The sequence below is a fragment of the Lates calcarifer genome, linkage group LG15 (genome assembly GCF_001640805.2).
Source record: "Lates calcarifer isolate ASB-BC8 linkage group LG15, TLL_Latcal_v3, whole genome shotgun sequence".
Taxonomy (NCBI): domain Eukaryota; kingdom Metazoa; phylum Chordata; class Actinopteri; family Centropomidae; genus Lates; species Lates calcarifer.
In genome coordinates, this window is record NC_066847.1 from 23,727,878 (window position 1) to 23,749,770 (window position 21,893).

General features: G+C 42.2%; 2 protein-coding genes across 4 annotated transcripts; one reads left to right on the plus strand and one right to left on the minus strand.

The window, feature by feature from the left end:
* Positions 1 to 218: 218 nt before the first annotated feature.
* wdtc1 (WD and tetratricopeptide repeats 1) lies at positions 219 to 7,609 on the minus strand. Of its 2 annotated transcripts, none has more exons than XM_018686334.2 (16): positions 7,549 to 7,609; positions 6,754 to 6,893; positions 6,493 to 6,576; positions 6,307 to 6,353; positions 5,789 to 5,900; positions 4,887 to 5,074; positions 4,585 to 4,767; positions 4,354 to 4,448; positions 4,085 to 4,200; positions 3,904 to 3,979; positions 3,714 to 3,810; positions 3,436 to 3,606; positions 3,092 to 3,327; positions 2,670 to 2,838; positions 1,931 to 2,123; positions 219 to 1,828 (listed from the first exon to the last, which is right to left on the minus strand). In XM_018686334.2, the coding sequence occupies exons 2-16, from the start codon at positions 6,817 to 6,819 to the stop codon at positions 1,631 to 1,633; spliced, it is 2,031 nt and encodes a 676-aa protein (XP_018541850.1). In that variant the 5' UTR covers positions 6,820 to 6,893; positions 7,549 to 7,609; the 3' UTR covers positions 219 to 1,630. The 2 variants fall into 2 exon arrangements, with proteins under 2 accessions (XP_018541850.1, XP_018541840.1); XM_018686324.2 differs by having other exon boundaries at positions 7,447 to 7,593.
* A 1,979-nt stretch (positions 7,610 to 9,588) lies between these two features.
* cep85 (centrosomal protein 85) lies at positions 9,589 to 21,445 on the plus strand. Of its 2 annotated transcripts, XM_018686313.2 has the most exons (14): positions 9,589 to 9,755; positions 10,706 to 10,765; positions 10,872 to 11,003; positions 14,062 to 14,855; positions 16,180 to 16,310; positions 16,574 to 16,691; positions 16,800 to 16,985; positions 17,346 to 17,498; positions 17,596 to 17,750; positions 17,957 to 18,074; positions 18,787 to 18,837; positions 18,945 to 19,052; positions 19,135 to 19,378; positions 19,503 to 21,445. In XM_018686313.2, the coding sequence occupies exons 2-14, from the start codon at positions 10,726 to 10,728 to the stop codon at positions 19,664 to 19,666; spliced, it is 2,394 nt and encodes a 797-aa protein (XP_018541829.1). In that variant the 5' UTR covers positions 9,589 to 9,755; positions 10,706 to 10,725; the 3' UTR covers positions 19,667 to 21,445. The 2 variants fall into 2 exon arrangements, with proteins under 2 accessions (XP_018541829.1, XP_050932027.1); XM_051076070.1 differs by lacking the exons at positions 9,589 to 9,755; positions 10,706 to 10,765; positions 10,872 to 11,003 and adding an exon at positions 13,007 to 13,375.
* The last annotated feature ends 448 nt before the right edge of the window (positions 21,446 to 21,893 follow it).

Below are 21,893 nucleotides of genomic sequence, written 5' to 3' on the forward strand. Positions count from 1 at the left end.
GTTGCCTAATAGTCAGCAAAAGCAGAGAGTGGAGCAGACACTGATGAATGAGCAGGATACCAGAAAGTTCATACCGTAGCCTCGCCTACAGTACATCTTCCCAACCTAGTTACAATTGCATCAGTACTGCTGTAGCTGTTGTGTAACTGATACACTAAAAGAACAAATAGTTATTTTTTTAAATCATTGATGGAACAATAATCCAAGAACACAGACAATAAGGTGTTCAATAATTTTATTTTGTTTGCAACAAAGGTTATTACAGGATTCCTCAAAGAAAAACAAGAGTATTTCAAATTAATGAACAAAGTAAAACACATGAAAGCCTAGTGTTGCATGTTGTTGAGGAACCATTTCTTAACATTCACCCTTTGAGGGCAAAGAAGACCCAATGAGCTGTTCTTTGAGCAACGGATGGGATGGCTCTGTGTCCTTTTTTTTTTTCCCCCACAACTATGGTCAGAGAAGCCTCATGCAAGCAGGGCTGAACACCTGACTGCAGCAGAGGACTAGTGCTAGAGCCACGCAGCTGGTAGGCAGGAATCCTATTGCCCACCAAATACTTAGCACCCAGTTGGCATACACCACAAAATTAGCATCTGTGCCCCACTTAGACCCAACAGAAGTTTCACACTGACATTTCATTCCAAATGACATTTACAATCAATGGGACTTAATTTAAAACAAAACTGTATTAGAAAGTTATTCCTCTTTTTTTCTACAAATGTTTTGTTGTCGATATCTTGTTGATCTTGTCAACAATCTACTGCAGTAAAACCTCTTAACTAAAAGGAGTACAGTATGCCAAAATCATGTTTCAATGAAACAGAGAAAACAAACATTAATCCTTGGCCGCTGAAATGATAGATGACAACCTTTGGCAGAAGAAACCACTTGTTTTTTTCTGACAATTATAGCCTAACAAAGCTTGAAAATACGTTTCATTGGAGCAACACCAGCAACTTCCACAACTTGGAGATTCTAATTAATTCTAGGCTTTCTGTGACCAAACTCCAACTGAAACTATGATCAAGTCTAACTCAGAATCAATGACTTGGGTGTGCAGCCTTTCTGAGATGAGCGGGCACTGTGACTCCTAGCTCCAACTGTAGAGCAGGCAGGAGATGCAACAAAGCACCCTCTTCTTGGCCTGTGATCCGATCCTCCACGGAGGACACTGCAACGGCGTGGCCACGCTGACCTGAAAATAGGTCGCCCAGCCGCAGGCTTCTCCTTCTACATGTTGTGTGTCTCTCCAACATAAACCTGAGGAGGGATAAGTGCTGAACTCCTCCTTCTGCGTGAGAAACTGGGGAGTGACGTGGAAGGTGCTCTCCTCAAAGGTGTCCCCACCCCCTGCCATCATAGGGTGGAGGAAGAGGCTGAGGTGTTGTTGGTGCTTTGAAGGGGGCGAGATGGGTGTCGTCTCCACCCTCCATGAATTCCTCTCCCCAAAGTGGTCTCCACCAGTCCTTGTCTTAGGACGGGGGAGGGCGATGCATAGTGCAGAGATGTGACATGACATTCACTTAGTGTTTCTGTCAGATAGGGGGGGAAATTAAGATTCAAACAGGAGCTGGGAGAGTGCTTTGCTTCCTACATCCATTCTGCAGAATGGCTGACAGTTTGCTTAGCTTGGCCGACACTGCACTTGTCCTTCTGAGCTGTCTTCGTCATCTGAGCCATCTGGGCCGACGCCACGCAGGCCTGTGATGCGATAGCCCATGTTAAGCAGCATGACTTCCAGTGGATCGGCGTTCATGCGCCGCTGGTTCGCCTGAGCAGCACCCTCCATGTCTTCCACCACGCGCCCGTTCTCACTCTCTGTCTGTATTGTGAGAAAGTAGAGGTGATGAAAAAGGGCAATGAAAACAAAGGTAAAACATAACAAAAACTTCTATATAAATAAAACGCAGATCATCTGTTGTACCTCTGGTCTGGGGTTCCATAATCGAACTACAGGGTCAATACCGCTGGTAGCCAGGAAGCAGTAGCTGGGGTGAGGCTGCAGGCAGTTGACTATGGACTCATCCCCCTGCAGGATCCTTACCAGATTAGTCGTCTCCTTTTCCCAGATAAAGAAGGAGCCGTCGTCTGAGCCGCTGACAATGTACTGGCCTTTGCTGCGGAGAAAAGGGAACTATTCAGACCTGTCTGATGAGTTGTGTTCTTTAAGCACGTCACATTTACTGGAAATTAGAGGATTGATTTACACTGGGCCTCTTTCACAGAACACTCATTTACTTCACTGTAAGGGCGTGTAATCTGGGCCTTTCCAGTCCTGGTGTGAGAGGTGAATTATCAGGGCATTCTGGTATAAAAGGTTCAGCGGGAACTGAGCTTTGTGTTACAGTATTAGTGCTGTATTACATTCCAGTGTTTTTAAGTAAATATCACCTTTTGTTTGCACTATACACATATCATAAAGTATTTGCCTATACTGAAATAACATTCACATTACATGTAACATCATGTTTTTAAAGTGGATATTTTAAACAACATAATAAATGTTGGACAGACTAGATTTAGGAATGAAAGCTACTTGTCATTGTGGATTTTTGCTTCACTGTTTTTCCACTGCGTCTCTTTGAGGTTCTCTGCCTTAAGCTTCAGAGCTCGTGACTGCCCCCTAGCGAGGCCCCTGCAGGCTGAGAGTGAGATTTCCTAACCTTCCAAAGAAGTTGGCCTCTTTGATATCGGTCGTGGTGTTGCAGTGACCACAGTATCTGTGCTTGTAGTCGAAGCTGCGCTCTCTCAGCACCAACTCATCTTCTGGGATTGACTCTTTCCGACTGAACGAGTGGAATCGAATGGAGCTGTTGGCCTTCTTATCTTCAGCTATAGTGAAGAGAGAAATCAAACTTACTACCACGGAATCATTCAGAGACATTAACAAATAAATAGTGCGGATTGTCAATATGTGACAACACAGACATTCTCCTTTTCACTCTTTGCACAGTGTGTACTGCATTCGCAAATTCAAACAAAAGGGTGGTGTCAGTGTGGTTTTTATGTTTATTTCAAGATCCAGCTGTGCACACTTGTTTAAGAAATGAGAACTCCTGCCATGTATCACTTTTGTCTTTCATACCTGATTCTGTCTTGGAGTAGAGAGCAGCTTTGATGTCTTTATCTAAGGCGTCACATGCGCTGCTGTGCGCCTGCTCCGGAAACTTTCCTTTGAAATCATCCAGACACTCCAGAGCCTCAGCCACATACTTCAGCTCAAACAGACACCGTGCCAGCCTGAAATGTGCTTTCAGGTGGCCGGGGTTTAAAGTCAGAGCCTTCAGGCAGTCCCTGAGGGCATCGTAATGGTCTCCATCCCTGTGAATCACAGACGTAAACAAAACACTTGTTAGCTGTTTTCATAGTCTTTGGGAAAAGATGACATATCGTCTGTCTCTTTAGGCATCATGATACAAGGAGGCCTACCACTTGCGTTTCATATAGGCTGCAGCCCGGTTCCCATACAGCATGGCATTGCAGCTGGCCTGATGAATGCCTAAACTGTACAGCTGGATGGCCTGTGTCCATTGTTGCTGTGCAAATGCATCATTAGCTTGTTGCTTTATCTTCTCCAAGTGAGGAGGGAGCTCAGTAGAACTAAAACAAAGAAAACAGAAGAAACATGACTCAAATGTTTGCGCTCTCTAACCTTTAAACACCATCTGTGTGTAGAAGCAATCACCAGCAGGGTGAAAGACAACTACCTAGAGTGCATCTTGTTTCCGGCAAAGCGAATATGGCTGGTTGGCAAGTGAATTCCATTGGAGACGCCATTGGTTGTCTTTCCATTCTGCACGTCTCCTGGGAAGCCAAAGTTTCAGACACCACCAATACATCTATAGATTCCATACCTGATGTATCTCTATGATGTTTTCAAAGATTGCACAGACCTACCTGTTGATGACTGGCACTTTTTTGGAAGCAAGAACGTGTATGGCCTCTGTTTAAATGTCAAGTCAAACAGATACACCTAGAAGAACCATAAAAACACACAAATAAAACAAACATTACAGCGCAGACCATGACTAAATGACTCCTCTTACTATTCCTTCTTGTTTGTTCTAAGAAACATTACCTGTTCCCCACCCATGTTAACAAGCAGCTCTGTGCCATCTGGGCTGAAGGTGACGTAGGTGGCCACCAAGACCCTTAGGCGGTTATTGTAGTCTGGGAGTTTCACTGGCAGGTGCCCTGGAGTATTCAAACAGAGAAGTGAGATTCAACCACATCCTTCCCTGTCTCTTTATTCTAAGATGTACATTTCCTGTTTTCATTACTATAAAATAAGAATTCAAATGTACCCATAGCTTAATTTGATACCAGACAATTCAGTCAAATATGCACCTGCAACATAATACTGCCCAGCTCCGTCTGGGATGGGCTTCTGCCTTTCACAGAATGTGTGCACAGCTGCTGATGTGCTCTGACTCACAGATTTCCTGTTTGAGGAACAAAACAACTTGGTTAAAACCCACATGCACATGTGCATGCCAAAACCTGGAAGGGAGAACACACCATATTTCAGTGGCTGTTGAATAATCATTAGTGTAGAATGACATCAAAAACTCAACTGACCTGTAGTTGTGAATCATCCTGATGTCATAGAGACGTACAAAGGGCCCATTGGCTCCCACTGCAAGGTAGTTGTTGTCCCGCGGGTTGACAGCCAGACACTTGGCCTCAACCAGCTGACCACAAAACTCTGTCAAGTCAATCAGCACCTCAGAGCGTTTACTGCTCTCTCGTAAGTCATACTGTCTGTAGCGAACAAGGAGAAAGTGAACATATAACCTGTAGCAAAATTAACCATGGCTCATCCTTTGAGTTTGTTAACCAAAAAAAAGTGATTTAATCCATTTCAATCTCTGGTTTCTGACCTGATAATGCCATCCTCTGCAGCACTCCAGAAGGTGTTGGGCCACATGGGCGCCGTGGCGATGCGTTTGACTCTGTTGGTATGATCAGAAAACATATGGATGGTTTCCTTCACTGTCAGGTCGTGCACGTGGACCTTTGTGTCGGCTGCACCTGTTACCAAGATTCTGTCGCCAGAGTGAGGGAGGAACTGTACAAACAGACAAATAGACCAAAATTAACTGATGAGTATATTCAGAGGATTAGCTGCTGCTTTTTAAAACATATAATAATCCAGTTACTGCAACAGATTAAGGCATTAATAATATGTTTACCCGCACCTTTAGGACCAGTCCATTAATATTTCTGCTTCCATGCTATGGATTAAAGTTCCAGTAATGGCCTTAGACACCAGCTCCATATTATGTTACGATATAACATTTTCCTTCTGGTATTTGACCTCATTCCCAAGCTCTCTGTCATGAAGCTACAGTGTTATGCCCTTACGGCAATTTTTGTGTGAACACAGTAGAACATGTACATAAATGGGTTTCCATGCAGCTCATTAAAAGGCCAATAGTGCCACCTAATGTACAGGAAGTGAACTTGTAACATTTGTTAATGACTAAAGAGAGGCTGAGTTGAGGCAGAGCACAATGTCTTACCAGTCGTTACCATAAGATATCCAGAATTTGAACTGCAATAGTGAGTCCAAGTTGGATTCAGGTGTTCACATGGTTAAAATGCACTTTCGGTTAGACTAAAACAGGAGATTCACTCATCTTTCTACGATTTGAAGTATAATCCAACAAGGTGGACATCACTGCCTTGATCACATTATGAATGGAGAATAAATGTGTAGATAAATGCAGTAACTGTAGATGATTATAGCTCACTTTCCCATCATCCAATTAGTCCTCCTTACCTTTACAGAGAATATATTTGCTGCATGACCTGTGTGCATAGTTGTAAGCTTCTTGTGTCTGAATGGATCCCAGATGATGGCATGTTGATCATCTGAGCCCGAGGCCAGCAGACTAAAGACAAAAGGAAATCACCAGGACAAGTCAAGCAACATGTATCCAGGACTCTTTATGACCAACACCATTTAAAATTTTATCCGTTGAAACATTTGAAGATGTGAAACAGCTGATGCCATTTTATTTTGCTGATTTAAATCAATGAGCACTGAAGTTGCCAATTGTGAGGCAAATGTTCTGTATTTTGGTCATTAGCATTACGGCAAGTTTCAGAGATGAAACATGAATAAAAAATATACTCTATACTAATTTTGATGTATAATCAAGCCATTACAGGTCTTCACTTACATACTGTATGAAGAAGACTTTTGTAATAGTAATGTGGTGATGTAACCCAACCATTGATCCAGGTCAGAGATGATAAATTACACAGAAGGTAAAATGTCAGGTTCAGAAAACTTACTCTCCTCGTTCATTCCACTCCAAACAGTTCACACAGCCTGTGTGGCCCTGTTGAGAAAGACAGTCCAAACTGAACAGACATAACAAGTATAGGAGTATACTATTAGTCTCTCCCTCTTTTTCACAGCTCTCTCTCTCCATCTACATATGCACAAACACAAACTCACACACACTGGTTGTCACTGACCTGAAGCTCAGCCTCCAGTCCAAGTCTCTTGATGAAGGGGTCGGTCACATGATAGAACCTCTGAAAGCCCGACGCTTTTTTGTCCTGAAGATATGAATCAAAGGCTGCATCAGAATTTCATACATACTTGTTTACAGTCTCTCTTGTTGGAAGGAGCCTATTTTGGTAAGCCCGGCCAAGATAACATCTATGTACTAGAAACACATTGTTTGCTCATTGGTATATTAAGCTCATAATATGCTTTGGCATTTGTTTACTCACCCTGATCTGCCTATGCAGAATATCTCTGGTGATGTTGACAGTAGTCATGGCCTCACCACAAAACATAAATTAGGGTCTGGGCTGGAGGTTCCAGGGGTCAGAGCTCAGATGACATTTACTCTGTATTTCTTGAGAATGAGCTGTACAGACGTTAAAAACATTAAAACAGATTAGGAAATACAGGATAGACACCTATTACACTGCAGTGATTATACGTTGGTTTAATGTCCCCCAAAAGGAAGGGTTAAGGACAAGTTTATGAGCAGATATTTGAATTATTAACTCATTATGGATTCTTTATAAACAGCTGAAAGGTAAGTATCACATATGACGTTAGCTGGTTCACGGTCTTTACCCACTCCAGTGCCAAAGACTAGGTTTGCTCCCGTCAATGAACACCAACAAGGCGAGTTCGGTTGCTAACTAGCTAATGTTAGCTATGCAGCTCTATCAGTATTATTATCAGCGGACTGTTTCGCCAAACACTGACAGTTATTTAAACGTTAAAGCGCAGTTAGCCTGCCAGAATCGTTAGCCACCTGTGCATCGGGCCTTTAAGAGACCTGCCGTTTACCAAGTAGCTGGCGTTAGCGTATCTGCGTTACCTCGCTAGCTAAACAAAACGTCCACATCATGTAACGTCAACATTTGCAACGCTTTAATTATAATTTACGACTGCTAAAGAAATCTCACCGCTTTCCTCGAACTAAAAAGCCTTCTGTCAAGAAATGTCCATTTAATAAACGTTATAAATAACACTCTATGTGAGTTTGTTGACAGGATTCTCGCTAATACCTTCTCTGACTTGAACATAACCCTCCTCCCACTGAGCACATCACGCAACTTTGTTCAGCCTGCTAACATACAATAAGTACTTCCGGTCAGTGCTCATTTCAGAATAAAAGATGTCTGACACATATAACAGGTGACATTTACAAGCATTTCTATTGCACAAAAACGCAAAAAAAATGCAAAAAGGCTCTAAAGACCAGCTATACAGCTTATTGTGTTTTATATGATAATTAATTAAATTTAGTTAGAGACGAGTTAATTACCAGATTTCATTTTACTTCCATGTACACAACATGCCTACAGGAACAGTTTTATTGCAATTTGAGAAGTAAAGTGAGACAGTCAGCTCTGTGTCCTGGTCACGGAGAAAGAGAATGAAGAAATGCTAACACAGCAAGCAGCCAGACGAACAAGGGATGTAGATCAAAGATCTAATCTGATCATACTTAAGGGGCTTAAGGATGTACGGATGAATTAAATAGGCTCAGTCAAATTAAAACACAAGTGCAGGTTATAGCTGAGTGTACTTGTTGACAGTGGAGGTTAAAAAAAAGCACTAAACACATCTTTAGTATTACCAGGAGTAGGATTATATAAATATAAATGGAAAAATAGACTTTTTTAGAGAGGGAATTAACTGTTTTTAAATATATTCCTGTAAACTATTCAAAAGTATATAGATGTCCTTTTGTGTAATCATGCGAATAGATTCTTTCATATATTATTTCTATTTTATGTACTGTTTTTTTTCTCATTTAGTGGATAAAAAACAGAGCACTAAAGGTACAGCTGGTGCTGTGTCAGAAAAGAAATGCAACCTAATAAGCAACTGATTGGATGAATGCATTCACGTTTCAGTAAGAGATTTTTGTGATAGGATATTTTATAATGTTGCAAGTCACTAGGTGAATGCTGGACAAAAAAGAGAAATCTCAAACATGAGTCCTCTTCCTTAATTACAGCCTGTCCCTGCTCTTTCTGTGTGTGTCATTTTCGCAACATGCCAAAGCCCAAACACATGTTATCTAAGGCGTGCCTTTCAGAGATTCAGCAGTACAGAAACTAGTGAGGACAAAATTGTCACATGACACAAGAGGACTTAGAAAGGACATTTTATTATAGCTGTTTTGAAAATAATTCAGACAGCACCATATTACAGGTTAATGCAGTTAATCAGTCAGCTATTGTGCATTATGCATTACTATTGTACCAAGGAAAGACAAAATAAAACAGATGTTGCAATTTGTTTTTGATCCATTGCAAAAAATCTTGATTTGCAGCTTATGTGTCAGTGTATGGTGGAGGTTAGGTATTACACGTTATCACCAATGTCTCAACTTCCTACAACAAACCGATGTCAGCATTTGTGGTATTTTCACTTCTTAGTCATCCAGAGCTGTTCTGTTTGGTGTGGCCCAGCAACTTCACTAAAGGTGAAAAGCAGAAGAGTTTAAATTGAGCCAATAGGGTCATTGGTTGTGGAACATGTAGTGTAGCCAATGAAAAACAGGAAAAAAAGAAGAAAAATATGGACTGTATATTTCCTAATTCCGTCTACTGTTGTCCACTGCTTTGTAACATGAAGCCTGCGCAATAACAATGAAACATATTTTTATATTATTAAAATGTTTCATTATTATACATTCTATTCGTATTTAATCTTAATCGTAATCTTTAATCTTAAAATACTCTTCTGTGATAAATATATGTTAAAACTGATAGTAGATTATAACATCCATGAACCCTTGTGAAAGTCTTATTTTCTAGGTTATTCTAGCCATTTCAACGCATCTTGATTAGGTTGGCTCGTTTTGTCTTTCTGTGGTGATAGTTGGTCATATGGTAGAATGGGCCCGGTTATCTTTTCGCGGCATCGGCAGGACTGAATCAAGACGAGTCTTAAAAATATTGCTTCTCTAGCCTTTCGGCTGTAGTTTGCAGATGTGACCGCTGCGGAAGGATATGCCCCGAATGCAGGAAAACCTCAAACGGTTTCTGAGACAACATGAACCGTCATTGTTGAGCGGGCGGCGCTGGGATATTAAACAAGCGGCCATTGTATCTTGGCTGGGTTGTCTGCCAGCGGAGGGGATCAGTTGGCTAGCAGAACAACAGCAGCAGCAGCAGTAGCGGATGGTACAGATTCAGCTTCGGTTACCAGCCTGAAACCGAGATTTGTTTCTTCACTCTGCGTTTATGTGAAGCAAAAGGTAAAGTAAACCTTAACGTCAGCGCCGACAGCTATCTTAACTACAGTAATGTGAGCAGGAAAGCCCTCAGAGATTCGAAACGTTAATGTTCACTCACGTAGCTAAGCAAAGGGCAGCGTTGTGTTAGCTAGCTGTTAGCTAGCTTGTTAGACGGAAACGGATTTGTCATGGATTAGCTAAATGGTTAACGGTGCAGCGCATCGCAGGACAACAAATGTTAACGTTACGGGGGGTACATCTTAAGGAAGTCGTGGGTTTAAAACAGCCCAGATCTGGGTAGCTGTGATTGTCGCATTTAGTCGACATCGTACAATTTTAACAAATTCAATTAAGCGATTAGTCACGTTTAGCTGACTTAGCTGTCCTTGGCTGGTGAAGCGTTAGCGAGTCATTTCCTTTATGAATTAGCTGGTGAAGAGGATTACTTTGTAACAATCAGGCTGCATCTCAGATCTGCATGTATCCATCTGTAATCAGTATATTCGCTACGAATGATGCATAACTTCCTGTAGCCTCTTAGGGATATAAATGTTTGTGTAACAGATTATGTAACGCTAAGAGATGTGCTCATGTTGTTATTTTTGTTGGTGCCCAGAAAAGTAAGTCGAGTTTGTTTCTGGCACGTCAAAGGGACAGATGAGTTTGATAGGTGAGCAGATCAGTCATCAGCTAACAGCTGCTGAGTCCTAAGCCATGAAGGTTGAGATGATAATATACAGTGTGCAAGAGAGGAGCTTTTGTTCAGTGGACATCTGAGTCTCTGGTTCATCATTAAAACCTACTAGCCTCTTTCATTGTTTTCTCCGCCAACTAAATGTTAGCAATCAGACACTTTTTCATTGAAGTAACGAAACGTTGAAGACATGATTCAAAACTAAATAATGCTTTCATACATCTTCTTGGTATCTGGACTGTATGATAATGTAATTTCCCCCCCTCATCTGTATCAGGTGACATTGTCTTGTATGGAATGACAACCTCCCAGAGATACATTCAATCCAAACCAGCGGGTAAGTTGGCACGCTGCTGTGAAAACAGATAAACTGTGTGTCAGTTCATCGCTTGTTGATTCACTCCTCTGTTGCCATCCTGTCCTTTTTCACAAATATACATTAGCTCGGTTTGCTGACATGGAGTGGCAAACACCAGCTGTGTCAGAGAAGTTCCAAAGCCGTTTTGGCCGCCGGCCTGGAACATCGGACAGTGGGGACACTGGTCTTGGCACCTCAGCATCTGACAGCACAGAAGGTGATGCCCCCCCCCCACACACACACTGCCTGTAGTGTGTATTGTGTAACGTTGTTTTGAAGTCTGTCTGTCAGTCTTGGAGTCCCAGTTTGCACTCTATGCAATCAGAGTTGGGTGCTTCAATGGTGGCTCAATTTTTTAGAATAGTCGCACTTTACTGGATATCTTATTCTATCATGTGGTTGTTATTATATTGTTGTTGTTATATCGTCATTAAACCTTATTATATTTTAATCTGACTTGAAATGTATAATGTGGTCAGAAGCCACACATGACCCTTAGACTCAACCCTAACCACTTTTTTGTGCTGAAGCTGGAAAGACTCTGTCTTATCGTTTGTATTGTTGTTTCTTAGGCTATTTATAAAGTGAGAAAAATGTGCATGATCCACTGTGGGTGCTTTAGAGATTTGCAGAGGTAGATTAGAGCACTAGCCAAAAATGCCCCAAGCCTCTGCTGCACTGCTCTGGTGTTATGGCTAATTGCGAGGATGGGGTGTTGGGATACCAGGACTGGACAGCTAAATGGAAACTGGACCCATGCCTGTGGTGTGAAATGTCACATTCAACAAACTTGTATTTTGTATTATCACGGTTATAAATGGGAATATCCCACGGGAGAAAATGTGAAATCCAGTTGAGATGGTGTGTGTATGTACTATATCTATACGAATATGCACGGAGCGGAAAAAATAACAGACAGAGTGTATCAGAGTGATTCTGTGTAATAGCTGGCCAGCTGGGATGGGTGGCCCCTTGTACAACAGGAAACACAAAAAATAATAGACTGAAAGGTGAACAAACACTCTCTGGTTAGAGGTTCACAAAGCTGGTGTTTATGCCTGGGCTGCCAATTGGAAACTTTTCATAACACTGCAAACAGGTCACTATTTTTTTGCCCCTCACACCACACACTGAACAGTGGTGTGTCAGGGAAGGCACATGAGGCCATTTTATAGGATCTTGTGCAAATGTTAGCCAGACGATGCTGCTCCAGTGCACACCCCTACATACAGTAAACTGTGTTAAATTAAACAGTCTTGCTCACCTGTCATGTGTCTAGCCATCAGTTCTAAACGTCACTAAACCTCAAAGGGAAGGCGTGGAGATCAATTAGTAGTGTTAGTTAATGCACGTCTTCTACTTCTTTCAAAGAACTGAAAGCACCTCTTGAGATGTCTAGTGTTATCCTACCTGCCCTGAACGCTGCAACCACACAGCCCAGGTCTCGCAAGACTACATTCCTAGAAAGATTGAAGCTGCATTCAAGCAAATGGAAGCCAAGCTTGTTATTAGATACTCCAGATTAATTGTTAGGTTTGCATGATTTCGTCCAGGCCCATGCAAGTTTATGTGGTGTATGTTGTTGCCTCTGGATAGATTTCGTTTATAGATGCTGTCTTAATGTAGGAATGAATGTAACTACTTCTTGCAGGCCTCACTTGTTTAGTTACAACTGTTGAGCATGGTTGTGGTGTTGGTACATCTTGTCCAGGCACTTAAACTGACAGCAGTGCCTAGCAACATGACAATTAACCCCAGATTTAGACACAGTAATGACCTGTTGTAGATAATATAGTATAGCATAGTTACAATAGAAATTAAACAGCTTTAGAATATTAAACAATAAAAAAACAGTATATTCTGTTTTAATGCTGCAGGTAATTGTCATTATGTTATACAGTTTAGAAGGGCAGGAATGTCTGTTGAGCAAACATCTAGCAAACCTCCTTCTTACAGAGTAGTTTAGACTTGTTCTAACCAGTCATGAGTTAGTGCAGCCCGGAGGCTTCTATTATATTTGAAGTTTTACCTTCCTGGAAGCTTGATGTTCTTCCCATAATATCCCTGCCCTTTTTCAATAAATATCATCTTTCTCTGTAATTGTTTGATATTTAATGAAGTTGTGGTTTAAACTGAGGGAACAGGGGGAACAACATATCCCATTCAGTCTTTGACTTTGGATGTACACGTGTGTGATGTGTGCTGCAGTGGGAGGAGGCAAGGTGCTTAAATAAGCGGCACCCACAGATCACTCTGTAACTTGAGAGGTGGGCTATAAATACCCCTAACCTTTCCGGTGTATGCCTGTTTGTATGTGTTTGCTCAGAGGGTTGGTACAGGCTGGTTTGGCTGTTCGAGGACAATACGGCTTTGGGCACGGGGCTTGCCTGTTGTGTGGCTGTCAAGACTTCGCTTCAGAAGTTGGTTTGGCTATACCCAGAAATGCAGAGGACGGGCTGTTGTTTTGGTTTTAAGCGTCCTGCAGCTCGACTCACCCCAGTTCAGCTTTAGAAAAAAATGCCACAGCTAATAACATGTTTGTTGCACTCGAGTGAATCCTGGGTTTCCAGACTTCGGCAGGTCTCTCAGGTTTGTAACGCTGTTGAAATGGGACTTATGTAGCTTCAGATTGTGTCAGGGCTTGTGGAGATATCTGTAGGCTGTGTTCCTGAAGTTCTTTGTGAGCATAATGTGATCTCTGAGGTTTCCAAATGAAGATGGTTAACATTTTTGGGCATGGGTAATGGAAAGAGTTGGTCGTGTACTCTGTAGAACAATCTGAGGGTTCTTATATTTGAGTGTTGAGAGAATAATTACAAGAGTTTATGTTAATTAAAAAGGAAGATCCTTTAGTCAGCAGTTCTACTGTAACAGAATTTTACAGTTAATTATAATTGTCTTACATGTACACTTAGTGACATGGCAGGGAATACTAGCTTTACTAATGCTATCTACATGTACATTTTTATTCATCATATAATACAGAGATTTTATTCTGCCCATTGGTTTAAGTCTATTATAAGCCTATTCCCTGGGTTGAGTCAGTCAGAGCCAGTTAATTCTTTCAGTGGTGACACCTCATCATCAAAGTAGGCCACCCATAAACCCTGCTGCATCTACTTTACATCACTGACTGAAAATAGAGAAAATTGCCTGCAGTAGTGCTCCACATATTCTGCACTGATTTAACAAGGTGCATGTGTATAGTGAATTGTAAGAGACTGACGCTTATTGTAATTTCTAATGACTTTTTTTCTTGTTTTAATCTTCAAAAGATTTCTGCAGTTCTAGCAGCAGCCCGTCTTTCCAACCCATCCGCAGTCAGATCCCCATTCCCACTGCACATGTCATGCCATCCACGGCCGGAGCCCCGGCCTCTAAGCCCCAGTCATGCGTCCAGGAGGACGGCCTTTCCTCGCTTGAGGGTCACAGGTCTTCCTCTGGCTCCAGGACCCCAAGCGGTTCCACCTCAAAGTCTTCCTCTCTCTCCAAGTCGGCATCTTCGCCCAACTTGGATGCTCAGACTGGCGTGGGAGGCGATCCCTTGGGGCCAAAGCCAGACTGCCTGAGCCGCTACCGCAGCCTTGTCAATGGACTGGACCACTCGCTTTTCCCCTCAGATCACACACGGTTGGACGAGGGCCAGAGGTTTGACACTCCTGCCGTAGAACCTACGCTAAATCAGTCAGCCCTGTTGGGGGGGTTATGCCCTGATGTCAGACTCCGATTACAGGCGAGTGGGATTAGAGACAGCCCAGACTGTGTGTCTGACGCCTACAGAGGAGGCATGGATCACAGCTATAAGGTTCTGCCTGAAGCTAGGCCTGGGGTTCCCGGCACAGCAGAAACCTCTAATCAGAGGGGCAGTCAGCCTGGTGCAGCCGGATCTGCTGGAGTTTATGCGAGCCCTCTCAGCCTGCAGACACAGGCTCTGCTGAGGGAGCATTCAGGCTCCAAGGGTTACGAACCACTGCGGCAGGACAGATGTAGTGAACTATCCAGCTGGCAGCAACAACAGCAGCATAAGCAGCAACTGGAGAGTTTACGCCTGCAATTGGAACAAATGCAGGTAAGCATTCTTCATAAACAGAAAATTATACTACACTAATGTTAAAGAAACACAAATCTGGGAGTGTAGAGTTATTTTTATTTGTTTCATAACTGTCACAGATTCTGGGATCATGGTATTGAGGCTAGGCATTTGTCACTCTTTCATCACGCATCCACTGGGTGGCAAAACAAACTTGTTTTGGCTGCTGTGATAGTGAGATGGAGGACAACATCTTGATAAAGTAAAGACTGGGCAGTTGATGATTGGTGGACATTGAAATCTGGCCAGAAATTTAGTGCGTGACACTTATATAGGTCAACATTGGAAAAATAACGTTCATCTGAACAAAGCCTGAAGGCACAGACGCCTCGTCCTACTTACAAGCAGGATTTGTCAAATCAATCAGCCAAATTGAAATCACAAGATCTTTAAGAGATTTTCTTAAAGATGTTGTGGTCTCTGTTGTTAACTTTATAAAAAAAAACCCTCTGTTTTATTGCATGTATAATTCACAAAATCCTATGCTTGCTTAATGTTAAAAACACTTCGCTACTTCGCTTTTGCAGTCTGTTAAAAGCTGTTGACAGGGTAAAAAAAAAAAGTTGCACAACAGCCATTTGCCATTTCTGTTGTTTTTGAAGTTCATTTCCTCTGTGGCAGATGCTGACTGAGTGCCACTCTGGCGTGACTCTTACCACTGCCATGTGCTGACACATGATCACTTTAACACACTCTCTAAAAACTTTTTATGTATTTGAGAAACTGAGACTGGGTAAAATGCCCAGAAATGCAAAATATGATTTTACTGCCTGAACTAAGTTATAATACCATGATTTGAGTACAGCATTCATTCATTCATGGTGCTGGATGTATTCTGCAGAGCACCAGAATGCACTGACATTTGGCAGTGCCTTCACAAGACAGATTTTAAATAGTCACTGAGGTGGAATTACATTCTAAAGAGAGATTGGCACTGCTTGATACTTGAGTTTTACTTCTCTTTTGTGATAGCTGTTTGAAATTGATGATGGTATTCACAGACAAAAAAAGTACCTGTAACTGTTGTCAGATGACTGCTTTGCTATAAAATCAGTTTGATCAGGTGTCAGGCTAACTGAGGCAACCAGTTTGCATTTACATGTTATGTGCAGCTGTTTCTGTCAACACCTGTACTGTGTGCACTTCCCAATAAAGTGGGAGGATGTCAGCCATGCATAGTTTATTTATTTTCAGGGTTAAACTTGTACACTTGTAAATCTTCACTTCTCTTGTCACCTTTGCATATTTTCTCCACATGATGCAGCTCTAAGTGTCACATGCCTCTTTCATCTCTTTGTTACAGTTAATGAGCTCTGGAGTTGGTCAGTACCCATCTCTGTACTCAAACCCTGTTCACTCAGAGTCTGGCAAGTGGGACGCTCTGGTTAAAGCCAGTGAGAGTCTGTTAAAGGAGAAGGAGCTCATCATCGAGAGGCAAGTGTTTCTGACAATTACATTGCTTGTGATGGGATATTTTAGTGAGGGAAGGGAATATTTGTATTATTCTTTGATAATAATTAAATTCGTTCTCAGTCTTTCAGTTATTTCCAGCACTGAATGACATAATTATGGCCATTTTAATGTTTGTCCTCTTACCCCAGTGGCTGCACAGTGCTTTTTTTACGATTGTTTTTCACAGCGTTGTTGACTGTATTGTTGTTCCTGTGTTGATGATGGTTGGACTTGGTCTGATGCAGACAAAAGCAGCACATGGCCCAGTTGGAGCAGCGTCTGAGGGAAAGTGAGCTGCAGGTCCATGGAGCCCTCTTGGGCCGGGGGGCTTCTTACGGGGATATGTGCATGCTGCGGCTCCAGGTTGGTGAAAACACAGAGAACCCTGTGTTGGTCTGTCATCACCCTTACAAACTGTTTCCCCCCAAAGAACCTTCACTGAAACTTTGGTATCACATGGTGGCTTCACAGGAGGCTCAGAGAGAGAACGCCTTTCTGAGAGCACAGTTTACTGAGCGCACGGACTGCGTCGCCCTGGAGAAGGCGGAGGCAGAGCGCAGATTGGGAGCAGTCGAGGCAGAGACACGCCGACTAACTGACAGTCTGAAGGAGACCTGTGAGAGACATGCAGAGGAGATGAAGAAACAGGAAGAGAGGGTTAGTGCTTAACTAAAACCTCTTCTTAGCATACAGTGTTGCGAACATGCTAATCAGAAAGTATCATGACATAAATGACACTGAGAAGTAAAAATGATAATAAGGTTGCCAAACCACACGCTTTGCTTCTATTTTTGGGGCAATTATTTCTTGAGAACTGCATTAGAATTTCTGCATTTTGCTCATGTTAGTAATGCAGAGAAGCTGTTAATACTTCCTGCCACAGCAGCTCCACAAAGATAAAAGTTTCTAGAAGGGCAACACATGGATGTATTCATAGCAACAGCTTTTCCTCATGTATGCACTATGGGTGTAACACTTATTACATTTAGAGCGCCTTATCCCTCTCACCACATGCAGATACGCAGTCGAGACAAGCACATCAACAACCTGAAAAAGAAGTGTCAGAAGGAGGCAGAGCTAAAGAGAGAGAACCAGCAGCGTATTGAGACTCTGGAGCGATATCTGGCTGACCTGCCCACCTTGGAGGACTACCAGAGCCAAAACAAGCAGGTTGGGATAGTTCTGCTCAATGCCTTCTCATTCTGTCTTGGGTCAAATTAATCAAATGTTTAAATGATTAAATCTGAAATCTTTTTTTAAATATCAGCTCCTGGAGGCTGAGCAGCAGGCAGCCCAACTACAGGAGAAAGTAAAAGAATTAGAGGTCTGTCTAGAGACGACGCGCTCACAGCTACGGGAGAAAGACGCACAGCTGGAGGAGCAGAAGCGCAGGGAGAGAGACCTGCTGACCACCATCACTGAGTATGCACACACGCGCACACACACACACACACACACACACACACACACACACACACACACACACACACACACACACATTCACACATTCAATGTGATCTCCATGTACTATCTTCCCATTAGGCATGTTCTCTTGATTCTGCATGCACAAAGAAACTGTAGTAACTGTGCATAATGTGTTCTGTGTTTTTTATTTTTGTCCTCATCAGTATGCAGCAGCGGGTGCAGCAGGGCCTTGAGGATGGAGCCAGACTGCCGTCTCTAGATATTGAGAAGCTCAGAGGAGAGAACAATGCTTTGAGAGAGGAACAGCAAAGACTCAAAAAGGTCTGTTGTTATTTACACATTCTGATTCTGGTTTAAATTACCGCTCCCAAATTAGAATGCATAAGTTGCTCATACTGTGCAGTCTAGTTGTAGTTTTGCTGCCGATATGCCTGACCCTAAATAACTTCAGCTTCAAAAAGTTGATGTGACTGAATTAGAGGAAGCAACTGTTCAGTTAAATTTGAACCAACAAGAAGTGTTAATTTCCCTGGAAGTAACTTTCTGTACCTTGTGGTTAAAGCCTGCAGCAGCAACTGTTCATCAAAGGCTCGAACATTTTCATCTTTTGGTGCTGGTCTGGTTTGTCATTCTTGTCATAGTGTAGTTTACCATGCTTTCTGTGCTGCTGTGTGCTTCAGCTGCAAAGCAAACACCTCCACTCACACACACTATTCCCACAAAGCTCATATCACAACCTTATAGTCCTTCAGAAAAGGGAGGAGAAAGAGGAATGTAATTTGATATTAAAATTAAAGGAATGGATGTCAGTTAGTCTCTGGAAACCTTGACCTCAAAGAACCTCAAACCTCAAAGAAATCAGGTTTAATTTCCCCAACCCTAGAGCACATGGGATAAAATCTGTGAATGACTATAAACAGAAAAGTATATATTCTGAGCTGTGGAATTGTTTAGTTTAACAGCGCATACGGTAGAGTCAGGTCTACAACAAGTTAGAAGTTATTGTTTTAAAGCTTAGTTCTTCCCTTTGCAGGTCATTGAGAAGCAACACAGAATGATGGAACAGCTCGGCTCCCAAATCCAGGTGTTTATATCTTCAAATGATTCTATATCTTCACACTTTGTCTCCTTACTGCTCTGTTTGTAGTCTCTTTTCAACATTTGTGAGTTGTGAATTGTTTGTGTTTGCAGGCTTTGGAGGAACAGATATCTCAGGAAGAGAGCAGCTCTCAGGCTCTCAGAGAAGAGGTGTTGGCTAAAGAGCAGAATGTATTAGAACTCCACACAGCCATGAAAGAGGTGAGATGGAGACCGTGTGCAGAGAACCTTCATTGTTCTTAGACTTGACTGCTCCTCTAACTAACGGACACCTGTGTTTCAGCTGTCAGCTCAGAACCAGGAGCTGATGGAGCAGAATCTGACCCTGCAGGAGCAGATGAGCGATCCAGAGCAGAGGAGCACTAACCAGGCCTCCTCTGCCCTGCAGCCAGCCGGGGCTCGTCTCACACAGAGGCTCCACGTAGAGATCGCCTCCTGCCTCAGTGACCTGCGCTCCCTGTGCAGCATCCTGACCCAGAGAGCTCAGGGACAAGACCCCAATCTCTCCCTGCTGCTTGGTATCACATGTAAGCACTGCTTGACTTTTACTCTTTCTAGTTTTGCTAATACACTACAGTGTAATGAGAAAATGATGAGTTAGGATTAGAAAAGTAGTATGACATAAATCAGTCATGTTTTTCCTTTTTCCAGCACCTCCCCCAGTGGCAGAGCAGGACGAGGACTGGATGAGTCCAGAGGTGCTGCAGAAGAAGCTCGTCGAAGCTCAACAGCTCCGTCGAGACGTCGAGGAACTACGTAACGTAATACTGGACCGTTACGCACAGGACATGGGAGAGAACTGCATCACCCAATAACCTTCCCACCCAGCCAGGTGGTGGAGGAATCTTGCAGAATCCCCACTCTGCCTCAGAAGCGTCTAAAACGGACCCGTCTTTCATACCTAGTTACTGAATGTCAGAGAGAGGACTGGATTTTAATTTACTTAAAATGAGGACAGAGGAAAGCCCAAATGGTTTAGCTTCTGCGTGTCTCGACTGAGCGAACGTCGAGTCTCAAGCCTGCCTGTAGGTCAGATCCCTCCCTTTCCCCCGGTGAGTTCATCTATTTCTGTCCAAGGGCTAACAGAAAATAACTTACCTCTAATACTTGATCCTTAAAGCATTGTGTGTGTGTTTTTTAATAATGATGACATGATATTGTCAGTTACCAAACAGTCTTATACTTTTTGTTCCACTCTAGTGGATGAACTATTTGTGTAGAAGTCCCGCATATATAATTTATTTAAATTTTACTTTTCCCTCCTGAGGGGAATTATGCAAGAAATGGTTGACAATCAACTGAAAAGATTTTAACCTGTGCTTTTAACTGAATTCACAAGAAAATGTTACTAACAAGCCATTATTTAAAATGGCGACTGCTGTAACATTAGACTCAGCTGTGAGGTATAAGAGTTAACAACTGAACGGTTTTAATACCAAATCAGCCTCTCACACCAACAGGCCTACAACAGTTTTATTACCAAAGAAAACTCTGGTCGAAGCAGTTGCGCAAGTCCGTGAATGTTTGTGAACGCTCCTCTCTGCTGCAGGCCTCGCTCTGAATGAACACCAACACGTGCCTTTCTGTAAGTTTGCAACCACAATGCTAATTCATTTTAGACCAACCACAAAGGGCTGTTTGCAGCGGACTCTTCCAACATGACTTTTCTCTCAGCACGTCAACCAGTAGGATAGTCAATACATTCCCTGACACTGAATGTAGCAGATAAACTGTGGGCCGCATCGCACAGCTTGTGGACGCGGCCCTTCACTGATTTTGTTCCTGGTAGATAAATGAAGTTAAGTAAAGCTCATTAGTCTGGGTAATGTTTGTAGAATCTGCTCTGTGTAGATGAATAACTTCACAGTATACATTTCAGTTGATAATGACTTCGACAGAGTGGTTAAGTGTTTGATAAATGTATGCCTGAGAAACAGTATTAATCTTCAGTATTATTTATTTTTTTGTTTGCATTGACAACTCGGTGTGAAAGTGTTTTGGGTCCTAATGCGTTGCTGTAATAATGTGCTAATGTCGTTTGAGCAAACTTGGCGTCAACAATGTGTAAAGGTCCCATGAAGTGGCTTTTAGATTATTATTTTCTTCTGTGGTGTTTCATGTGAAATAGGCCAGGCAGCAATTAATGAGGATAATTCGCTTTCTTCAGGTGAAAGAGACATGTTTTAATCCCACGCGATCATGATGATGGTGGGGAGGGGTTGGCTGGATCACCCCTTATATCACATTGTACCTGATGGAATTTTATATTTGCCCTGAGTGTAGGAGAAGCCATTTTAAAAAAAGACTTGACACTTTGCAGGAAGAGAAAGGGATTTTAAATATAAAAATATGCAACAATGACTTTTTGATAAATTCTACAGAACAACACCCAGGGACACACAAGCCATTTTTCATTTCATGGGACCTTTAAACTCGTAGCACAAGATTTATCTTTGGAAAGTCAGGTTCCGCATGCCTTAACATCTCAAATGTTTTGCGAAAGGGAAAAAGATGTTTATATTTTCATACTTTTGTCCTTGTTTGTATTTGCATATTTTAGAAATAAAGTTTTTGAACATTTTGTTTTGTTTTAATTTGCTTCCCATTTCTTTTGATTTCACTTTGATTGATTTTTAACTGTGCTAGTTTTGTGCAGAAAACTTTCTGGATTTCTGTAGCTAGGCATGCACTGATTCAATGCAGTGGATGTGTAATGGGCCCTGATACTGATCTTAATAAGCAGATCAGGTATCAACCTTGACATGACCGATCCCAATGACTTCCACAGTGAGATTTACAGATTTTTACATTAGGAAAAGAGAGCATGAGTGCTTGGTGTCAGAAGATACCCTGAGCTGAGGTATTGAAATTGGTTATGGGCAGAGAAAAGGTTGGAGGTTCAGTACCTCAAACATGGGCCTTTTTCACAGAAGTCATTTAAGACGACACAATAAGAAAATCATGTGTAAATAATAAGATAACCGATGGCTGAATTCCATTTAGCTGCCCCATTTTCAGGGTCCTGGTATTGCACATGCTGAG

What these genes read in the sequence shown, in the direction of transcription:
- wdtc1 (XM_018686334.2), bottom strand. Translation starts at nt 6,819, where the DNA reads ATGTTTTGTGGTGAGGCCATGACTACTGTCAACATCACCAGAGATATT. An exon ending in GCAGAGGATGGCATTATCAG is followed by an intron (nt 4,768 to 4,886) that starts GTCAGAAACCAG and finishes TGTTCGCTACAG; the next exon opens with ACAGTATGACTTACGAGAGA. An exon ending in GAGGCCAACTTCTTTGGAAG is followed by an intron (nt 2,124 to 2,669) that starts GTTAGGAAATCT and finishes TTTTCTCCGCAG; the next exon opens with CAAAGGCCAGTACATTGTCA.
- cep85 (XM_018686313.2), top strand. Translation starts at nt 10,726, where the DNA reads ATGACAACCTCCCAGAGATACATTCAATCCAAACCAGCGG. An exon ending in CATTCAATCCAAACCAGCGG is followed by an intron (nt 10,766 to 10,871) that starts GTAAGTTGGCAC and finishes AATATACATTAG; the next exon opens with CTCGGTTTGCTGACATGGAG. An exon ending in CCTGCTGCTTGGTATCACAT is followed by an intron (nt 19,379 to 19,502) that starts GTAAGCACTGCT and finishes TCCTTTTTCCAG; the next exon opens with CACCTCCCCCAGTGGCAGAG.